An 18631-nucleotide genomic window follows, 5' to 3' on the forward strand; every position below is an offset into this window, starting at 1 on the left:
AACTCCTCTCCCGTTTTTTCCTCTCATTGTTTTTACTCTTGATTACCGAGTTCCCAGTATATATCACATCCTTGCTATTTATTTATTTATTTGTTTTTTAGGTGTAGATGGACACAACACAAGACCTTTATTTTTATGTGGTGCTGAGGATTGAACCTGGGTCCCACCCGTGCTAGGCGAGCGCTCTCCCACATCCTTGCTATTTCTTACAGCACCCAAATTCTCCTTCCTTGCTGTTGCCTCTGTTGAAAATGCTCTTCTTCCAGATATTTGAATGACTAATTCCCTTCTTCAGGCCTTTCCTGAATTTCACTTTCTCTAAAATGCTGTCTTTGGCCTCCTCTGTGTGAAACAGTAACCCTCCCCTTTGTATTTCTTCGCAGAATTTACTACTTACTTATTGTCTGTTTCACTCCATTAGAATGAGGACTTACTGACTGACTGCCCAGCATTTAGGCATTCAGTAATTATTTGGCAAATGACTGGATGAATTTCCAATTTCTTTGTCAGTAGCTTCTTCTGCCTTGAGGAATACTCAGGCCACTCATGTACTTTGGCCAGGGGGAAAGGAACCCTACTTTTCATGGACCAAATGTTTCTGTGGGCTTCTTCCTTTTTCTTACTGCTCAGATTTTTCTATTCTAATAATTTTTACCAGTCAAGCAAATGAATCTCTTTTTTTTTTTTTTTAAATAACATTTCTGTGTTTGGGATTAATGCTTTCCTTTCTTTGAATTTGGTATCATTTTATATAAATACTTTAGCATTTAGGTGCCTCTTCCATCATTCAGCTGGCAAATAATTATTGCAGCAGACCTTGTGAGCCAGGCTGGGTGCCAGGCTATATGCCAGGGTTCAAAGAGATGGTGAACCTGCCTTTCCCTTGAAAGCTGATAGTTCAGTGGGTGGTTGGAATTGCCAACAGTTGGGAGAGGCAAGTGCCATAATGAAGGATGCAGAGGAGGGAGGTTGGACCATGAGTGTTTCATCCAGGTAGTTCCTGAGTGTTGGGAATTTCAAGGGTGGGTGGGAGTTTGCCAGGTGAGGAAGTAGGCAAAGGGTACTCCAAGGAGAGGGAAAATGGGCAGAGGCACAGAGAGCTTTAACTTGTTAGAGAAGCACAAGTCAGTGAGTATTGTTGGAGTGTAAAATATAGTTGCCTCTTTGTATCTGAGTGCTCTGTGCTTCAGTGAATTCAACCAAGTGCAGATCAGAAATATTTGAAAAAAATTTTGTATTGAACATGTCTTCTTACTATTCCCTAAACAGTACAGTATAAAAACTATTAACTTAGCATTTGTGTTATATCAGGTATTATAAGTAATCTGAAGACTTAAAGTATACAGGAGGTTGTGTGTGAGTTATATGCAAATACTAAGCCATTTTATATAAAGGACTTGAGCATCCTAGGATTCTGGTATACCAGAATTTCTATTCTAATATTCTTTACTAGTGAAGCAAATTAATGTCTCTCTCTCTCTCTTTTTTTTAAATCATAGGGGAGAGGTCCTAGAACCAATCCCTTATGGATCCAGAGGGACAACTATGATGTAGGCACTGACGGTGGACAAGGCAAAGTTACGCAAGGGCCAGATTCAGCTGCTTGTAAATAATTACATGCTTACTGTGTAGAGTGAGAGTTTCATTCTACAGGTCATGGATTTGCATATGTGTGCCTATGTTTATATAAAGGGAGATTGGGTAGGGAGGACCTCAATTTTTTTCTTTTGTGTGTTTCCTTTTTGAGGGAAGGAGAATCCAAAATATTTTCTGCTATTTATTAATATATCTCCATGCAGATTTTTTCTCCTTTATATTGTAAATTCCTAAAGGGTGGCAGGGTTTAATTTTTATGTTTCCTGTATCTCCTCACTACAAATATTGTGAGATAGATGGCTCATTTAAACTCCCTTCCTTCCTTTCTGCTAGGGATTAAACCCAGCATGTGGCATATACAAGTGTTCTATCACCAAGCTACATCCCCAGCCATGTGCACTTAAATTTTCTTTAAGTAAATAGTTACCACTTCACTACTTTTTTACATCTCTTATTATCCCAGAACATGTCCTCCTCTTTTATCTGCCCCATCCTTCACCTCTTAATCTATCTATCAAGGAAGTTAAATTTATTAAGAAAAAAAAAAGCGGGGGCGGGGGAAAGAAAGCTTGTTTCAAGAAGATTTGATTTGTGCTGTCAGATGCCAGATCCTATCACTGAACCTACATGTGGATTGGGGTGGAATTCCTTACTGAGACAGTCACTCCAGTGCTTTTTATGTTTTTAGTTTAAATTTTTTTTTTTTTAGTTGTACATAGACACAGTATCTTTCTTTATTTTTATGTGGTGCTGAGATTCAAACCCAGTGCCTCACGCATGCAAGGCAAGTTATTTACCACTGAGCTACAATCCCAGTATTACCAGTACTTTTTATGTACTTGCATTCCCCATGCTTGGCACATGTTACGTACTGAGTGAACATTGTTGAAGGGATCATCTCATTTATCTGCAGCAAGATGAGGTTGGTGTTTTTGTAGAAAAACCTCCCTTCTGTAATTTTTGCTTCTAAGCTCCAGACACACTAGACTCCTCTCCATTCTGCAGTATTTCTAGATTCTCTGCTACCTGGAGTGCTCATTCTGTCATCTGATCAGCTGCTGTATCTGCTTATAAGTCTTAACTCTGCTCCTTTCTGAGGAAGTGATTTCTGATTAGTCTAGGTGAACTTAATTGCTTCTTCTTGTATACTTAAAAAAATTTTTTTTTGTTCAGTTTCTGGACGGTGAACTTGGAAGGTAAAGAGTTTACCCATTTCTCTCTTTCTAGTACTTAAGCATGTGGCCTGGTGGTTTTGTTGAACGATTGATGTGTACATTATTATAGAAAAGCTTGTTATGACAAGCTGGAAGGACATGTGAGTCAAGTTGTGCTAGGGATGGTGAATATCCTCCACTCAACCTAGATGAAACTTTTATACATGTGTACATATGAGTATGAGGGAGTCTTTCAGAACAACACCTTATGTGAACCTACAGGGTTAGAAAATTCATTTTTACTTGGAAGGATTTTGAGAGGCCAGCAGTACAGTTCAGTGATTCAGTGCCAAGAATAGGAACTTGGCAAGAGGAGACTAGAAACTTTTTTTTTTTTTTTTTTATCTTTTCTTTTTCCCAGGGCCCAGGGAGAAATGTATGAGTCCCTATAAGAGGGTGGAATAGAGTGGAAATATCTAAAAGAGCAAAGTTCCTGCTGAGGGTGCCTACATTTTATTTGGGAGAAAAATACCACTGACCTTAACACACATAATACAGTGCCAATGACTGTGTCCTTCTCTCTGCAGAGACTGCCCTAAGCCATCATGGAGGTGGTGGAGGCAGACAGTCCTCTGAATCCCAGCTGTAAAATAATGACCTTCAGACCCTCCATGGAGGAGTTCCGGGAGTTCAACAAATATCTTGCATACATGGAGTCTAAAGGAGCCCACCGAGCAGGTCTTGCAAAGGTGATTATGCTCAGATCCTGGCACGAGAAAGGATCACTTGGCCTTTAAATTGTGTTCTTAATCTTCACGATGTGGGCCGTTGTTTCTTCCTAAGGAAGGTATTTGTAATATCTTCGTTTTTGTTAATCCATGTGGAGCACTTGAAAGATAAATAATTAACTTATTTTTTTTTCAACTATTTATACTATGTTCTAAAGCTTCTTCTTTTTTCTTTTAAAATCAGGGTGGCCTATAGAAACCAGATATCCCGTACAGGTTTTCAGAGGAGTGACAATGTTCATGGTTTTCATCAGTTTCTCATAGAATACATTTTTTTTTTTTTTTTTTTGATACTCGGAATTTAACCCAGGGGGTACTTAACCACTGAACCACATCCCCAGCCTTTTAAAATATTTTTTATTTAGAGACAGGTTTTTGCTGAGTTGCTTAGATTCTTGCTAAGTTGCCAAGGCTGGCTTTGAACTCACTATCCTCCTACCTCAGCTTCCCAAGCTGCTGGGGTTATAGGTGTGCACCACCATGTCAGACCAAGAACAATGATTAACCTGAAACTTCATCAATACTCTCCATCCCCTCTCCCATTCTTGCTTTGTTCCTTCCATTTTTTCTTTGTTTTTAATTAAATTAATTAATTAGTTTTTATGGTACTTGGGATTGAACCCAGGGCCTTTCATATTCTGGGCAAGTGCTCTACCACTGAGCTGCATCCCCAATCCTTTTTAAGAAAATATTATTTTGAGATAGGGTCTCACTTAAGTTGCCAGGCTGGCTTTAAACTTGATCCTTCTGCCCCAGTCTCTGGAGTAGCTGGGGTTACATGTGTGTCCCATTGTGCCCAACCTCATTTTATTTTTTTGATATAGCAGATTTATTGAGATATAATTTATATGCTAGATAATTTACCCACTTAAATTTGTGTTTCAGTGGTTTCTAGTATTTCCATAGTTACATAGCTATCACCACTATTGAATCCCAGAAGATTTTCATCATCCCAAAAAGAAACTGTACCCATTGAACAGTCATTTCCTATTTCCTTCTAACCACCCAGCATGAGGCAACCACAATCTACTTTGTCTCTATGGATTTTTCTATTCTTTTTTCTTTTTAGTATTTATCAGATGTGAAGAGTGTCAATATGTACGTGGCACTGTGGCAGGTGGTGTGTGTGTGTTTGTGTGTGTGTGTGTGTGTGTGTCGGGGCCATGAGGGGCCAGAACTGATCAAGACCCCACCTTCATGGAGCTTATTATCTGATGGTAGGATTTTTAGGGTGATGAGATAGGGATATTTAAGCCAAGACCCAAAGGAAATAAAGAAACCAGCCTTCTCAAGATACAGTGACAGAAAGAATACTAAGTCCAGAGGCCAGGAGGCTGGCCTGAACTTCATGCATGAAAGGATTAGGAAGGCAGTCAGTGGAATTGGCACTCATGGGGAAGAGGGACATAATAAGTATGGTACAAAGAGGCCAGATGGTATTGGGCTTGTCCAGCTTCACAAATGCATAAGAAGTTTTATTTTAAGAGCAGTCAGAAGCATTGCCACACTTTAAGTGGGAGAGGAAGGTATGGTGATTGCTTATTTATTTCTTCTGCTGTTTTTTGACATTATTTTGAAATGATCACACTAACTTCCATGAGAAGAATGAATTTAGAAGTGTGGGTCATGGGAGACAAGAGTACATGTAGGTTGTCTTTATCTAGTGAGGAGCTTATGGTGGCCTAGACCATTGAAGAAAGGCAGACGTGGTCTTTGGTTTAGTTGTGTTTGAAAATACTCATCTTTGGCTAGGTGCTTTGGTGTACTTGGGTAATCCCAGCAGCTCAGGAGGCTGAGGCAGGAGGATTGAGCATTCAGAGCCAGCCTCAGCAACTCAGAGAAAACTTGTCTTTAAATAAAATGTAAAAAAGGGCTGAGAATGTGGATCACATTGTGGTTAAGTGCCCCTGGGTTTAATCCTTAGTACCAAAAACAAAAACCTCATTTTTTTCTTATTCTTACAGATGCCAAATAACATCCTGAAAAGATCATGGTGGTAGCTGGGTGTGGTGGTGCACGCCTGTAGTCCCAGAGGCTCAGGAGGCCTAGACAGGGGAATCGCAAGTTCAAAGCCAGCCTTTCCAGTGGTGAGGTGCTAAGCAACTCAGTGAGAACCTGTCTTTAAATAAAATACAAAATAGAGCTGGGGATGTGGCTCAGTGGCCTAGTGCCCCTGAGTTCAGTCCCCAGTACCCCAAAAAAGAGATTGTGATTTAAGAACTGGAGGTATAAATGAATGCTTGGGGCCATAGGGGTGTTCTAAGGTACTGAGTACTATATTGCCTATTTGAACCCATAGATCCATAGTTAGAACTTTTAAAAATTTTTTCAATAAGGTTTTTAAAAATTTTATTTAATTTAAATTTTTATTGATTATTTTTACTTATATATAACATTAGGATACATTTTGACATAATCACAAAAGCATGGAATATAATTTGCTCTGATTCAGTCCCCAGCATTTCCCCCTTCCCCTGAGTTAGAGCTTTGAAAGAAAAACTGTGTTATGTCATTCATCCTCTGACCTGCAACCTAAGATGATTTATGTGTCCTTTCTTTTTCTTTTTTTTTGTGGTGCTTTTTTCTTTTTTTTTTTGTGGTGTTGGGGATTGAACCAAGGACCTTGTGCATGCGAAGCAAGCACTCAGCCGACTGAGCTACATCCCCAGCCCCTATGTGTCCTTTCTATATTGGATATCTATGTATCAGGGTCTTACCAAATGCTTAGGACCTCGATAAGTTGTGGAGGCTGGGTTTGAACTCGAGATCCTCCTGCCTCAGTCTCCAGGATTATAGGCATATGCCATCATGCCTGTCAGGAAATCTGTTGTAATTTAAATCTTTCCCTAGGAAGAATTATTTTTTTGTGCATGTTTTATTATTGTGCTATATTTTAAGTTCGTAATCTGGGTTTCTGTAGACTTGTCACTGTTTGTACATAAATCCCTGAGCCCTGGCAGAGCCCACTGCTAGATGGATCCACTCAACTGCACCAACATAAAGAGCTCTTTTTCAGTGCTGTGAAGGTCAAATAGTGTGGAGGGCTGATAGAAAGAATTTCCTGAACAGCAGAATTTGTTGTTCAGGTCCTCATCTGGGGACCTGATGCTACCTGCAACCGAGTTTTTACTGTTTCTGACATCTGACCCTGGAGGTCTGTCATTTTGTTATGTATCGTTAAGGATCAAAGTTCCTCCAAGAAAAGTTTAAAAAATTGGGGATATTAAGTTAAATATTAACTAGGAATGGGTGAAAGTTGAAACAAAGAGAAAGTTTATAATGAATTTCTCAGATGAGCTATCTTTATTTTAGCTTCTTTTTTTTTTTTTTTTTTGTACCCAGGGTTGAACTGAGGGATGCTTAACCACTAGCCACATCCCAGCCTTTTTTAGATTTTATTTAGAGACAGGGTCTCACAGAGTTGCAAGTGCCTCCCTAAGCTGCTAGGGCTGGCTTTGAACTCATGATCCTCCGATCTCTACCTACGCTTCTGCTTCCACTTCCACTTCGCTGGAATTACAGGCCTGCGCCATCGCTACCACGCCCTTCTCTAGTTTAGCTTCTTTATTTGGTTAACTATTTAAAAAACCCACTCAGTTTTAACACCTCAGACCCTCCAGATTATCTTTGAGGGAGAAATAATTCTTTAATTGAAGAGAATGAGTGTATTATTTCAGAAATACTTGACATAAAATTTTGATCATGAACTTGTAATGGGTTAGCAAGGAGTTGGGGGAGGGGATTGAGCAGGTCTGTCTCTCTGCCTTGGGCTCTGAATGCAGCCCTTATCCTGTCTCCCTTTAGTTTCTTGTTTTCTCTCCCTTTAGTTTCTTGAAAGCATATACTGTGTTCCACTGAGATTTAGTAGAATAGCTTGTGGTAAGGAGGCATGTTCAGTAACTTTAGAAGAGGAAGCAGCAGCTACCCTCACAAGGGAGCTGCAGGCACATGGAGTACACCTGTGCTGTTCCTGGTTATTATGAAACAGAATAAAGTTAATGAGAACTACAATTAAAAGACACACCTGAGTCCAGAACAGCTTCTCTCCCTTCCTTAAAGTAAGATCGTTGGCAGAGTTGGAGACATTAATTTATTTAATCCTGTGATAATTTTCTATAACTTATTTTAGGAATATGGTGAACTATTTGTTTCTAATCATTTTTGCTACCTTTTATGTCAAGTCACTTGAACTCAGTTTTATTGGGTTCCCCTCTTGTTCTAGAAACTGCAGCAATAATAACTGTACAGAACTGTACTGAATCAAATCAAATGGTAAAAATCAAGACTGCATTGATGTAGCTGGTTTGTTTTGGGGCTAGCCCTGGGGAACAGAGCCACCTGTGAAGTTCTTTGTTAATACACTTTTGATAGCATTTAATGAATTGGTTTTAATTTATGACTTGAAGGCAGTGGAGTTAAAGTTTTATTTTACATTTTAAACATTAAAAATATTTTAATGTTCTTTCTGAATTCTTTAATCAAAAGAAAATAAATACACAAGGTAACATTTCTAGTTTCTGTAAATTTATTGTATTTGTATGCTTTCCTCATCCAATTATTTCAGAACTTTTTTTTTTTTTGGTACCACGGATGGAACCCTGGGGAACTCAATCACTGAGCCACATCTCCAGGCCTATATTTTGTATTTTATGTAGAAACACGGTCTCTCCCTGAGTTGCTTAGAGCCTTGATAGGTTGCTGAGGCTGGCTTTGAACTTGTGATCCTACTCCTCAGCCTCTCGAGCCACTGAGATTATAGGCTTATGCAACTACTCTCAGCTTGCCTGGTTTTTTTTTTTTTTTTTGGTAAGACAGAGGCATATATTTGACTCTATACCTAATATTAATTTTTGATTGATTAATTAATATTAAATAATGACTTGAATAAATCCCCATGTTTTTTGAATTGTTTAAAAAATAATTTCTGGTATAGAATAAGTTTGTGTTTATAATACTTTTATGTTTTTAATTAAAAAAGTTTTTTTAGATATTGATGGACCTTTTTTTTTTAAAAAAAATTTATTTTTTTACTTATAGTTGGTCACAATATCTTTATTTTTTTCTTTATTTTCATGTGGTGCTGAGGATCAAACCCAGGGCCTCGCATGTGCTAGGTGAGTGCTCTACCGCTGAGGCACACTCCCAGCCTGAACCTTTATTTTTCATTCATTTATTTATGTGGTGCTGAGAATTGAACCCAGAGCCTCACACATGCTAGGCAGGTGCTCTGCCACTGAGCCACAACTCCACTCCCTTCGTCCCTTTCAGTGTGTTCTCATGGTAATATATCTTATTAAAATTCATATAGTATGATTATTCATGCTTTTCAAAATTATTAAGTCTACATATTCAATAATATATAGGTCTGTATATTCTCATTTTTAAATGATATGCCTTGGAGGAAATATTGCAGATGAAAATTAATTTTAAAATTAACAGCTCATTTTCAGTTTGTTATGAGTTAACAAGTCTTTTATTTATTACTTATATAACATTGAATATGTTACTCACCCCAACCCCAAGTTTCTTTATCCTGTGAAGCTTAACACAGAGCTTTCACAGTTGTATATTATAGATCTAAATGTAAAACAAAACTTTAACCCTCCTTGAATATAAAGTAGACTGTCTTCATGTGCTAGTGTAGGAGTTTTTGTTAACTGAACATTATAGCAGTACCTATAAAGGAAGAAATGAAAAAATGTGATTATATTAAAGCTATGAACTAAAGTTTGTCAAAAATTTAGGGAGGGAGGCTGAGGCAGGAGGATCATAAGTTTCAGGCCATCCTCAGCAATTTAGTGAGGCCCTAAGTAACTTGCTAAGACCCTGTCTTTAAAAAAAAAAAAATTGGCTGGGAATGTAGTTCAGTGGTAAATTGCCCCTAGATTCAATCCCCAGTACTTAAAGAGAGAGAAAGAGAGGATGAAATAAGAAATGCTACTCCTAGTAGTGCCTGATGCTTAGTATTTATACCTCCATCAGCTCCTACAACATTTATTTTAAATCAGTCATAATTCTTCCTCAGCTGAAGTCAATGGGACAGGTGAAGACTGCAATAGCAAATATTCTTAATATCCATATATATATCTTCCTTTACTCTTCCAAATATTTTTTTTAATATTTTAATTTTTTAGTTGTAGTTGGACACAATACCTTTATTTTATTTGTTTATTTTTATGTGGTGCTGAGGATGGAACCCAGGGCCTCGCACATGCTAGGCGAGAGTTCTACCGCTGAGCCACAACCCCAGCCCCTTCTAAATATTTTAATGTGGCCACATCCATATTCCTTTTTCAGAGTTGCTCTTTTTGCTGCATATAATGTTTTTTGATGAACAAGACAGTGATATGGAGACCATGCAATGATATCTATTCATTCTAAATCTCACCTAAATAATGCAAGAGTGGCAAAACAAAGATATCATAATCTGAATTACATCCACAGCTTTTTTGTCTTTTATGAGGGAAAGTCTTGCTAAATTGTTGAGATTGGCTTTGAATTTACAGTTCTCATGCCTCAGCCTTCCAAGTTGCTGGGATTGCAGGCATATGCAACCATACCTGTACATTTCTTATTTCTTGAGAAACTTCAGGTTTTGAAAAAGGGAATAACAGCTCAAATATGTGTAATTGAGATACATATAAAAACAGGATTATTGTTTTTGTCTACTACATAACAAAAGCAGAACTAAAAGATTTAGTCAAAGAGGATTTCCAAAGATTCAGCATGTTACCATTTCTTTCTGTGTAAACTTTCCCATGAAGTAGACTATTTAGAGTCCATAGTTTTTATTTATTCAGTGGCTGGTGTACACATGCAGTGTGAAAGAATGGATGCTTTCTTTTGGCTGCAAGAACCCTTAACTACAAATTGTGGAAAGATAACTCCAATTGAATATCATTAGAAAGCTCCAGCTGGACAATGGGGGTTACTTGACTGCAGACCTCTTTTATGAAGTACATCCTAAGCAGCACACACCTAAGCAGAATTTTGCAAAATCAGAAGTTCCCACAGAAAAGAGAGGAATTCAAAGACTAACTAGGGGCCTAGTGAAACCACTACTGGCTAAAATTGTTATATTAGCATGGTAATAGTAGTTTTTAAAATGTTTTCTTTTTTTTTTTTTGTAATTTAAAAAAAATTTATTTGTTCTTTTTAGATATACTGTAGAAGTTTTCTTTTTAGTAAAGGAGAACTAAAATCATTCCATGTTGATATATAAAATACTTTTGAAAAATAATGTTTTTCACTTCTGTGTTTTAAAGTCAATATCATAGTAGAATCATGATTTTTATTTTTGAGATAAAGCTAGAAAAAAGGCTTCAGCATAGTAATGTCTAATTTTGTTGCACTGTTTTTTATGGTGTTGATTCTCTGCTGTCACAGATTTTTTTTTTTAGAGAGAGAGAGAGAGAGAGAGAGAGAATTTTTTTAAATATTCATTTTCTAGTTTTCGGTGGACACAACATCTTTATTTGTATGTGGTGCTGAGGATCGAACCCAGTGCTGCACACATGCCAGGTGAGCCCTCTACTGCTTGAGCCACATCCCCAGCCCTGTCACAGAGTTTTAAAAAAATTTTATTCAGTTGGCCAGTTCCAGAATGTAATGTCTCAATGAGGATATACTTATTATTCTGTAGTGAGACATTTGATCTTTTAAAAAAGGGGTATTCATACTACTTTGTATGTTAAGCACCAGGTTAGATAATAATATTGTCTAGGATGAAAATTTAGTGTGCTAAGGAGAATGGGGCAAGTTGCTTACTCTTGAGGAGCTGTGCTAATTCTGTCAGACTGGGATCTTGTCTGCAACTTTAAGAAACTGTTGCAGTAGGCCTTTCCATTTGACTATTTTTTTTTTTTAAATTAATTGACATTGAAATTTCAGATCAGCCCACTCTGAAACTTTAAGGGTACCAGATAGTTCTATGCTGTAGGATTTCTTTAATAGTTGGGTTCATTTAGACCAAATCATACATGGATGGAATTTAATTTACTCCATTTCAGACACTGGTGGCTGCCACTCCTTTCCTTGTCCTTCTCAGCCCCTGAACCCTGTTTTCCCCTTAATTGTTGCTTTTTTAACCAGAGATTGAACCCAAGGGTGCATATCTGAGTCACATCCCCAGCCCTTTTTATATTTTATTTAGAGACAGGGTCTCACTAAGTTGCGTAGAGTCTTGACAAGTTACTGAGGCTGGCTTTGAACTTGAGATCCTCCTGCTCAGCCTCCTGAGCCCCTGAGATTACAGATTATGAGCCACCATGTCCAGCTTTATAGAAATACATAAAGGTAAATTTGCTGTGGTATATTTATACATGTACATTGTGGAATTTGGTCAAATTTACTTCCCATTTCCTCCCCTTTCCTATCTTTCCTCCCCACCTTGATCTCATTCTTCATCTCTGACATTCCCTGTATCTAGGATATCCACTCCAGACCCCTCCTATTTTTTTCCTGTACTTTGCTCCAGTTTCTGCATATGAGAGAAATGTTCGATCCTTGGTTTTCTGAGTCTGGCTTATATCTCTTGGCTAGGTATTCTCTAGTTCCATTCATTTACTGGCAAATGCCATGATTTCATTCTTCATGACTGAGTAAAACTCTGCCATGTGTACATGGCATGTTTTCTTAATCCATTCATTTATTGACAGGCATCTGGGCTGGTTCCATAACTTGGCTATTGTTAATTGTGCTGCCATACCATTGATGTGGCTGTTTCAATATAGTATGCTGATATTAATTCTTTGGGATAAATACTAAGGAGTGAGATAGCTGTGTCCTATGGTGGTTTTGTTCCTAGTTTTTTAAGGAATCTCCAGAGTGCTCCTATAGTGGTTGTACTAATTTATAGTCCCATCAAAAATATATGAGTGTATCTTTTTCCCCCATATCCTTGCCAGCAGTTATTTTTATATGCTTTTTTTTTTTGGTACCAGTGATTGAACCCAAGGGCGCTTAACCACAGAGCCACATCCCAGCCCCTTTTGTTTTTATTTTGAGACAAGGTCTCACTAAGTTGGATCGTGCTAAATTGCTGAGGCTGGCTTTGAACCTGTGATCTTCCTACCTTAGCCTCCTGAGTCGCTGGGATTATAGGCATGAACTGCCATGCCTGGTCTTATTATTGTTTACATTCTTGATAATTGCTATTCTGACTAGAGTGAAATGAAATCTTAGTGTAGTTTTGATTCGAATTCCCCTGATGTCTAGCTATGTTGAAGTTTTATCTTATGTTTTGTCTTGTGTTTCTTCTTTTGAGAAATGTCTGTTTAGTTCTTTGTCCATTTATTGACTGTGTTATTGTTATTTTTTGATATTAAGCGTTTTGAGTTCTTTATGTATTCTGGATATTAATCCCCATACTAGAGGAGCAGCTGGCAAAGGTTTTCTCCCATTCTGTAGTCTCTCTTTATGCTCTCAATTGCTTCATTTGCTTTTGGAAGTTTTTAATTTTGATATCATCCCACATAATGATTCTTGGTTTTATTTCTTGAGCTTTAGGGGTCTTGTTATTGTTAAGGAAATTGGTGCTGCACCAGTATGATAGAGTGTTAACCCTATGTTTTCTTCTAGCAGTTTATGATGGAGGATTTCTGATAACATTGAAAGACTTTAAGCAAACAGTAAATTCTCTTTCTTGTGCTTTAAAATTATTGAATTTCCAAAGTAAGTCATTTTATTGTAAGTACTGTAAGGCCAAATAGTTAGGTTCAGATTCTAAAGGGAGCAAAAATAAAGTGAAAAACATTGAAAAAAGTTTTCAACATTAGACTTGATTTTTTTCCCCCATCCAAAACCATAATGGCAAATTGTGTTCTTTATCCTGTTAGAATAAATATTCACTTGTTTTTAAGACCTTGTGCTTATCATTATCAGTGTAACACAGATGAACACTTTAGCTTACGAATCTTGTTTCAGGAACTGGGCAGGCACCTGGGCTGGTGACACACGCCTGTAATCCCAATGGTTTGGAAGGCTGAGGCAGGAGAATTGCAAGTTCAGAGCCAGCCTCAGCCATTTAGTGAGGCCCTAACCAACTTAGTGAGACCTTGTCTCTAACTAAATTTAAAAAAGGGCTGGGGAAGTGCACCTGGGTCAATCCCCAGTACCCCCCCCCCCCCAATTTTTTTTTTTTCAAATAATATCTTATTCCAAAACAGGTTTATCTGTTTTCTAAAGCTTTGTATTTTTCGTTATAACCTAGAAAGATTTTTGAGTCTTCCATTTCTTTGATACTTGGTACTGGGGATTTAACCTAGTGATGCTTAATCACTGAACCATGCCCTCATTCCCTTTTTGTTTTTTGAGATGGGGTTGCCCAGGGCCTTGCTAAGTTTCTGAGGCTGGCCTTGAACTTGTGATCCTCCTGCTTCAGCCACTGGAGTTGCTGGGATCACAGGTGTGCTCCACCGCACCTGGTTTGTCCCAGTAATTTCATTGCTAGGGGTGTCTCTGTATTTATGTATATCTTAGAGATCCCTGTGTGCATATGTACCAGAAGATATAAGAATATTAATAGTATTATTTCCAATAGTCATTAATTAGAATAAGCCACATGACCATTGGCTCATTGAAAAATTTGTACATTTATTTTTTTTTAAAATTTTTTTTTTTTTGATATTTATTTTTCAAGTATTGGCAGACACAACATCTTTGTTTGTATGTGGTGCTGAGGATCGAACCCGGGCCACACGCATGCCAGGCGAGCGTGCTACCACTTGAGCCACATCCCCAGCCCCAAATTTGTACATTTAAAAAAAAAAATTATACCATTACAATGGTCACCAGTGTACAAATAAATATTTATGTAAGGGAATTAGTGGGAGTGAAAATTTATGTACTATTCTGCATGGGTCATCATATTTAATTCTCACAATGTTGTGTGAAATATAGAAGATAAACCTTGAATAGCATATACCATGCTTACATTTTTATACATTTAAAAACTTGTATTTAGGAATGCTTACTCATGCATAAAATTAAAGCCCGGTAACAAATTGCTTACCCTGAATGCTATGATCTAGTTGCTTTTTGTTCCAGATGGGAAATGTATGGAAAAGGGTACTTGGAGAGCTGCTGGGGTACTAGCAGTATTTGGCTTTTTACACCTGGATATTTGCTTTCTAATAACTTGCAGAGCTACATATTTTTATTTGTCATTTACATTTCACATATGGCTGCTATATTTTAAAATAGTTATTTAGAATATAGTTTTTTCCTAAAAAATATAACAGCTTCTTCTAATGTGGAAAAATTGCAATCATAAATTGTGACTTCATGACTTTGTCCCTTCTCATTTTAAGTCATCTGAATTGTGCTGGGGTGAACTCAGGTCTTTGTCCCTGTTAGGCAAGTTCTACCAATTGAGCTACATATATAGCCTCTGAATATGTATTTTCGATTCTAATGTTTCTGGATCTTTTCTCTGTTAGTAATTAAGTGTTTCTACATTATGGGAAAACAGTGGTGTGCTAAGCTACCTCATTCTAGCATGTGAGAGCTGATAGTTCATTTCCCAGCTCCACGTTTAGTGATTGGTAGGTTTAGTTGGCTCTGATAAGAGTAGAAATGGAAATAGGAAATGCTACAAATCAAAGTTTACCCATCTTTTCAGAAAGCTGGTTTTTAAACATTTACTAGTACACCACTATCCTATTTGCTACATTGCATAAGAGATCTACAAAGAAAATAACAGTTAACTAAATAGTTATTTATTTTTCTCATTAGTGAAAGTAGCACATTTAGATAAAATTCAATAAAGGCAATCTTCTTTGAGGAAGAAATGATTTATGGGCACAATTTCACCGTCCTTTATGAGGCAGGGTCATATAAAGGCTCAGTGTCAATTGTGTTATAACTGTTGCAGTTTGAATTTTAGCTCAACCTGTCTTTAGCCATTTGAATTTCATTACAGTATTTTCTTTTGCATATCTTTTGATTTTATTGTTAAAATCAAGCTGTTAATAGTACCAACTTAAAAGTGAGTTAAAACATACCTGTATTGGAAATAGGGAGTACTCAGTAAATTTTACTATTAAAAGTATCATATTTTTTATTGCAAATTTTCATTTTTTTCTCTATATTACAGATTTGTCATAGAGATTCTGAGAAATTCTTCCATTGTAGATGGTGGGATATAAAAGCTAAATAATTACTTGGAATATTTTTAAGATAATAATTTATTATTATTTTATTTTTAGGTGATTCCCCCTAAGGAGTGGAAGCCAAGACAATGCTATGATGACATTGATAATTTGCTTATTCCATCACCAATTCAGCAGATGGTCACAGGGCAGTCGGGACTGTTTACTCAATACAACATCCAGAAAAAAGCTATGACCGTGAAGGAGTTCAGGCAGTTGGCCAACAGTGGCAAGTGAGTAGATTCAGTTTGCTATTTCTATTTCTTTTAAAAAAGAAATGAACATAATAAGAAACCAAGCAGACAGCGGAGATTATAATGAAAAGAAGGAGACTCATGTAAACATTTTAGCCTTTTATTTACTAAAATTTAGCTTAGTGTTATGGAAATTACTTTACATTTTATTATTTGTAAAAGCTAGCCAAGAGCTCTAATGCTGAGCTACATCCTCAACTCTGCCATGAGTTTTTGATTTATCTTTGTTAGGCAAAATTTTCTTTGTGTGACAGCACTAAAATCACACACAGATGTGTGTGTGTGTGTGTGTGTGTGTGTGTCTGTGTGTGTGTGTAGGTAGAGAAAGAGAGATTAGTAATTTTAAAAGATTTTAAAAAATTTTTAAATTGAATTAAAAAAATAAATTACAGCAGAATGCATTACAATTCTTATTGCATATATACAGCACAGTTTTTCATATCTCTGGGTGTTTATAAAGTATGTTCACACCTTAAAAAAATTCTTGAATGTATTTGAAGACCACCATTATTGTATTAGTTATCTATTTCTGGATAACAGATTATTCCAAATTTTAGCTGTTTAAACCAATTTATAATTTTATGGAGGTCAGGAATCTGAGAGTGGCCTAGCTTGGTGGTTCTGGCTTAGGGTCTTTCATGAAGTTGCAGCCAAGATGTTGGCTGGGTCTATTTGTCATCTGAATGTTTCCTGGAAGAGCCTCTTTTAGAAGTTCTCCCCTTTTGAGGCTATTGGCTGAAGTCCTCAGTTGTTTGTGAAATGGACTGCTCCTCATGTTGTAGCAGAGCAAGTGATCCAAGAGAGAGTTAGCAAGATGAAAACCACACTATCTTCTCATGACTTGTCCCAGAAGCAACACACCGTCACTTCTGCTGTATTTTTTTTTTGTTCCAAGCTAGTTGCTAAGGGGAGGCAAATGGAGTTCTACTTCTTGAAGAGAGGACTTTTGAAGGATTTGTGGATATATTTAAAAATCATTACAGAATAATAATTCTGATATAGATAGTTAAGGCCTTATATAACAATGTTAATATGTCCAAGCTGTTGATCTGTACTTCCTTCTTGGCACAGAAGTGCTTTATACAATTATCTGATGATTCCCTCAACAGCTCATCTATGTTTTATCCCTATTTTACAGAGGAATAACTGAGTTCCAAATAAATGGAGCTTCCTGATTCTCTGTCCAGGTTTATGTAGCTTGATTGATTGATTGATTGATTGCAGTACTGGGAAATGAACCCAGGGCTTCACACCTGTTAGGCAAGCACTCTTACATTGAGCACTGAACTACATTTCCAGCCTTTGTAAAAATTTTATTTTGAAACAGGGTCTTGCTAAGTTAACCCACGCTGGCTTCAAACTTGCAATCTTTCTGTCTCAGCCTCCCAAATCACTGGGATTACAAGCATGTGTCCATACCTGATTGCTTATATAGGGTTTAATAGCCAAATCTAGATTCAGATCAGGTAGTCTGGTTCTGGGGCTCACTTCTTAAGAGTCTGCTATGGAGAGTAAAATGTTCTGGGTGGAAGGTCTGAACGAATCAGTTTTGAGCAAAATGACACAGAATTTGTAGAATACCTGTGGTTATTTGGAAGTGTATTAGGCATGGAATTTGTATCCAGGATTCATTAGAATCAGGTATCAGGCAAGTGAATTGGTCACTTTTCTAGTTTAGAATCAGCATTTATTACAAATATTTAAAGGCATTAAAATTTGATCTTAGTGGCCAATATCAAGCTCTTTTCTAATTATGAGTTTGAACATAGTGATCCCGATTGGGTATACAGTGATAGATTCTGTAAGTCTGCTTAAATAGTGTAAAGCAATTTAGGACTTCATTTTTCAAAATCTAAGAAGTTACTCTAGAAGTCCTAATAAATGACATTTCTGCTGCCTTTCTCTCCTTTCTTCTGTCCTGTGATCTGTGGTCTGGGGAATAGGGATGTGCATCTATTTTTATCATCTTATTCTGGCCTCTGGTTAGCTTGTTTAGCTTGTCTGGAATTCCTGGTACTTCTGGAACCTACAAATAAATATGGTGGAATAATGTGAAAGTAAAGTTGCTTTCATGCCCATCCTTTTTATTTTTGGCTGTGCAGTGAGATTCTAGTATACTGGGAAAATTAGTCAGTTCTGTATTTCAAAACAGTTATTAAGTAGTGTGCTATTATATAGCTAATCAGTTTGGGTTTTCTACTCTAGTGAATGTAGATGTTGATTGATCTAGTCAATATAAAATATTTCTTATTCTTTATATTGCTAAGCATCTATTTCACCTTCTTTCATTGTTTTCTCAATTTGTTTTTTTTGATTTTCTTAATGAGGAATTTTTTTTTCTTGGATAAGATTGTTGCTGGGCTGGGGATGTGGCTCAAGCGGTAGCGTGCTTGCCTGGCATGCGTGCAGCACCACATACAAATAAAGATGTTGTGTTTGCCGAAAACTAAAATAATAAATATTAAAAATTCTCTGTCTCTTAAAAAAAAACACAAAGATTGTTGCTAAAAATTCAGAGAACTAAGTTATTTCCTTTAGTTCCTATGTGAGAGAACCGTTAATATTAATAATTTGGTGTACTTTTATTTGACTATTTAATGTACAATTAGTGCTTTTTTTTTACACCAATAGGATTATAGTATACATATTATTCTATAACCTGCTTTATTCTGTAAGCGCAGATTTTAATT

General features: G+C 36.8%; 1 protein-coding gene across 3 annotated transcripts in view; it reads left to right on the top strand.

Annotated features, from left to right (window-relative positions):
* Kdm4c (lysine demethylase 4C) overlaps positions 1-18631 on the top strand; it is a 406229-nt gene that overhangs the window by 40044 nt on the left and 347554 nt on the right. For all 3 annotated transcript variants that reach the window (XM_058579703.1, XM_058579702.1, XM_058579701.1), the window contains 2 exons: positions 3338-3499; positions 15745-15920. In XM_058579703.1, coding sequence (XP_058435686.1) covers positions 3356-3499; positions 15745-15920 — 320 coding nt within the window. In that variant the 5' untranslated portion in view covers positions 3338-3355. The remainder of the gene's footprint in view (positions 1-3337; positions 3500-15744; positions 15921-18631) is intronic.

Source organism: Marmota monax, unplaced genomic scaffold, assembly GCF_021218885.2.
Source record: "Marmota monax isolate L192 unplaced genomic scaffold, Marmota_monax_Labrador192_F-V1.1 WCK01_AAM20220418_F8-fsc00124, whole genome shotgun sequence".
Lineage (NCBI taxonomy): Eukaryota > Metazoa > Chordata > Mammalia > Rodentia > Sciuridae > Marmota > Marmota monax.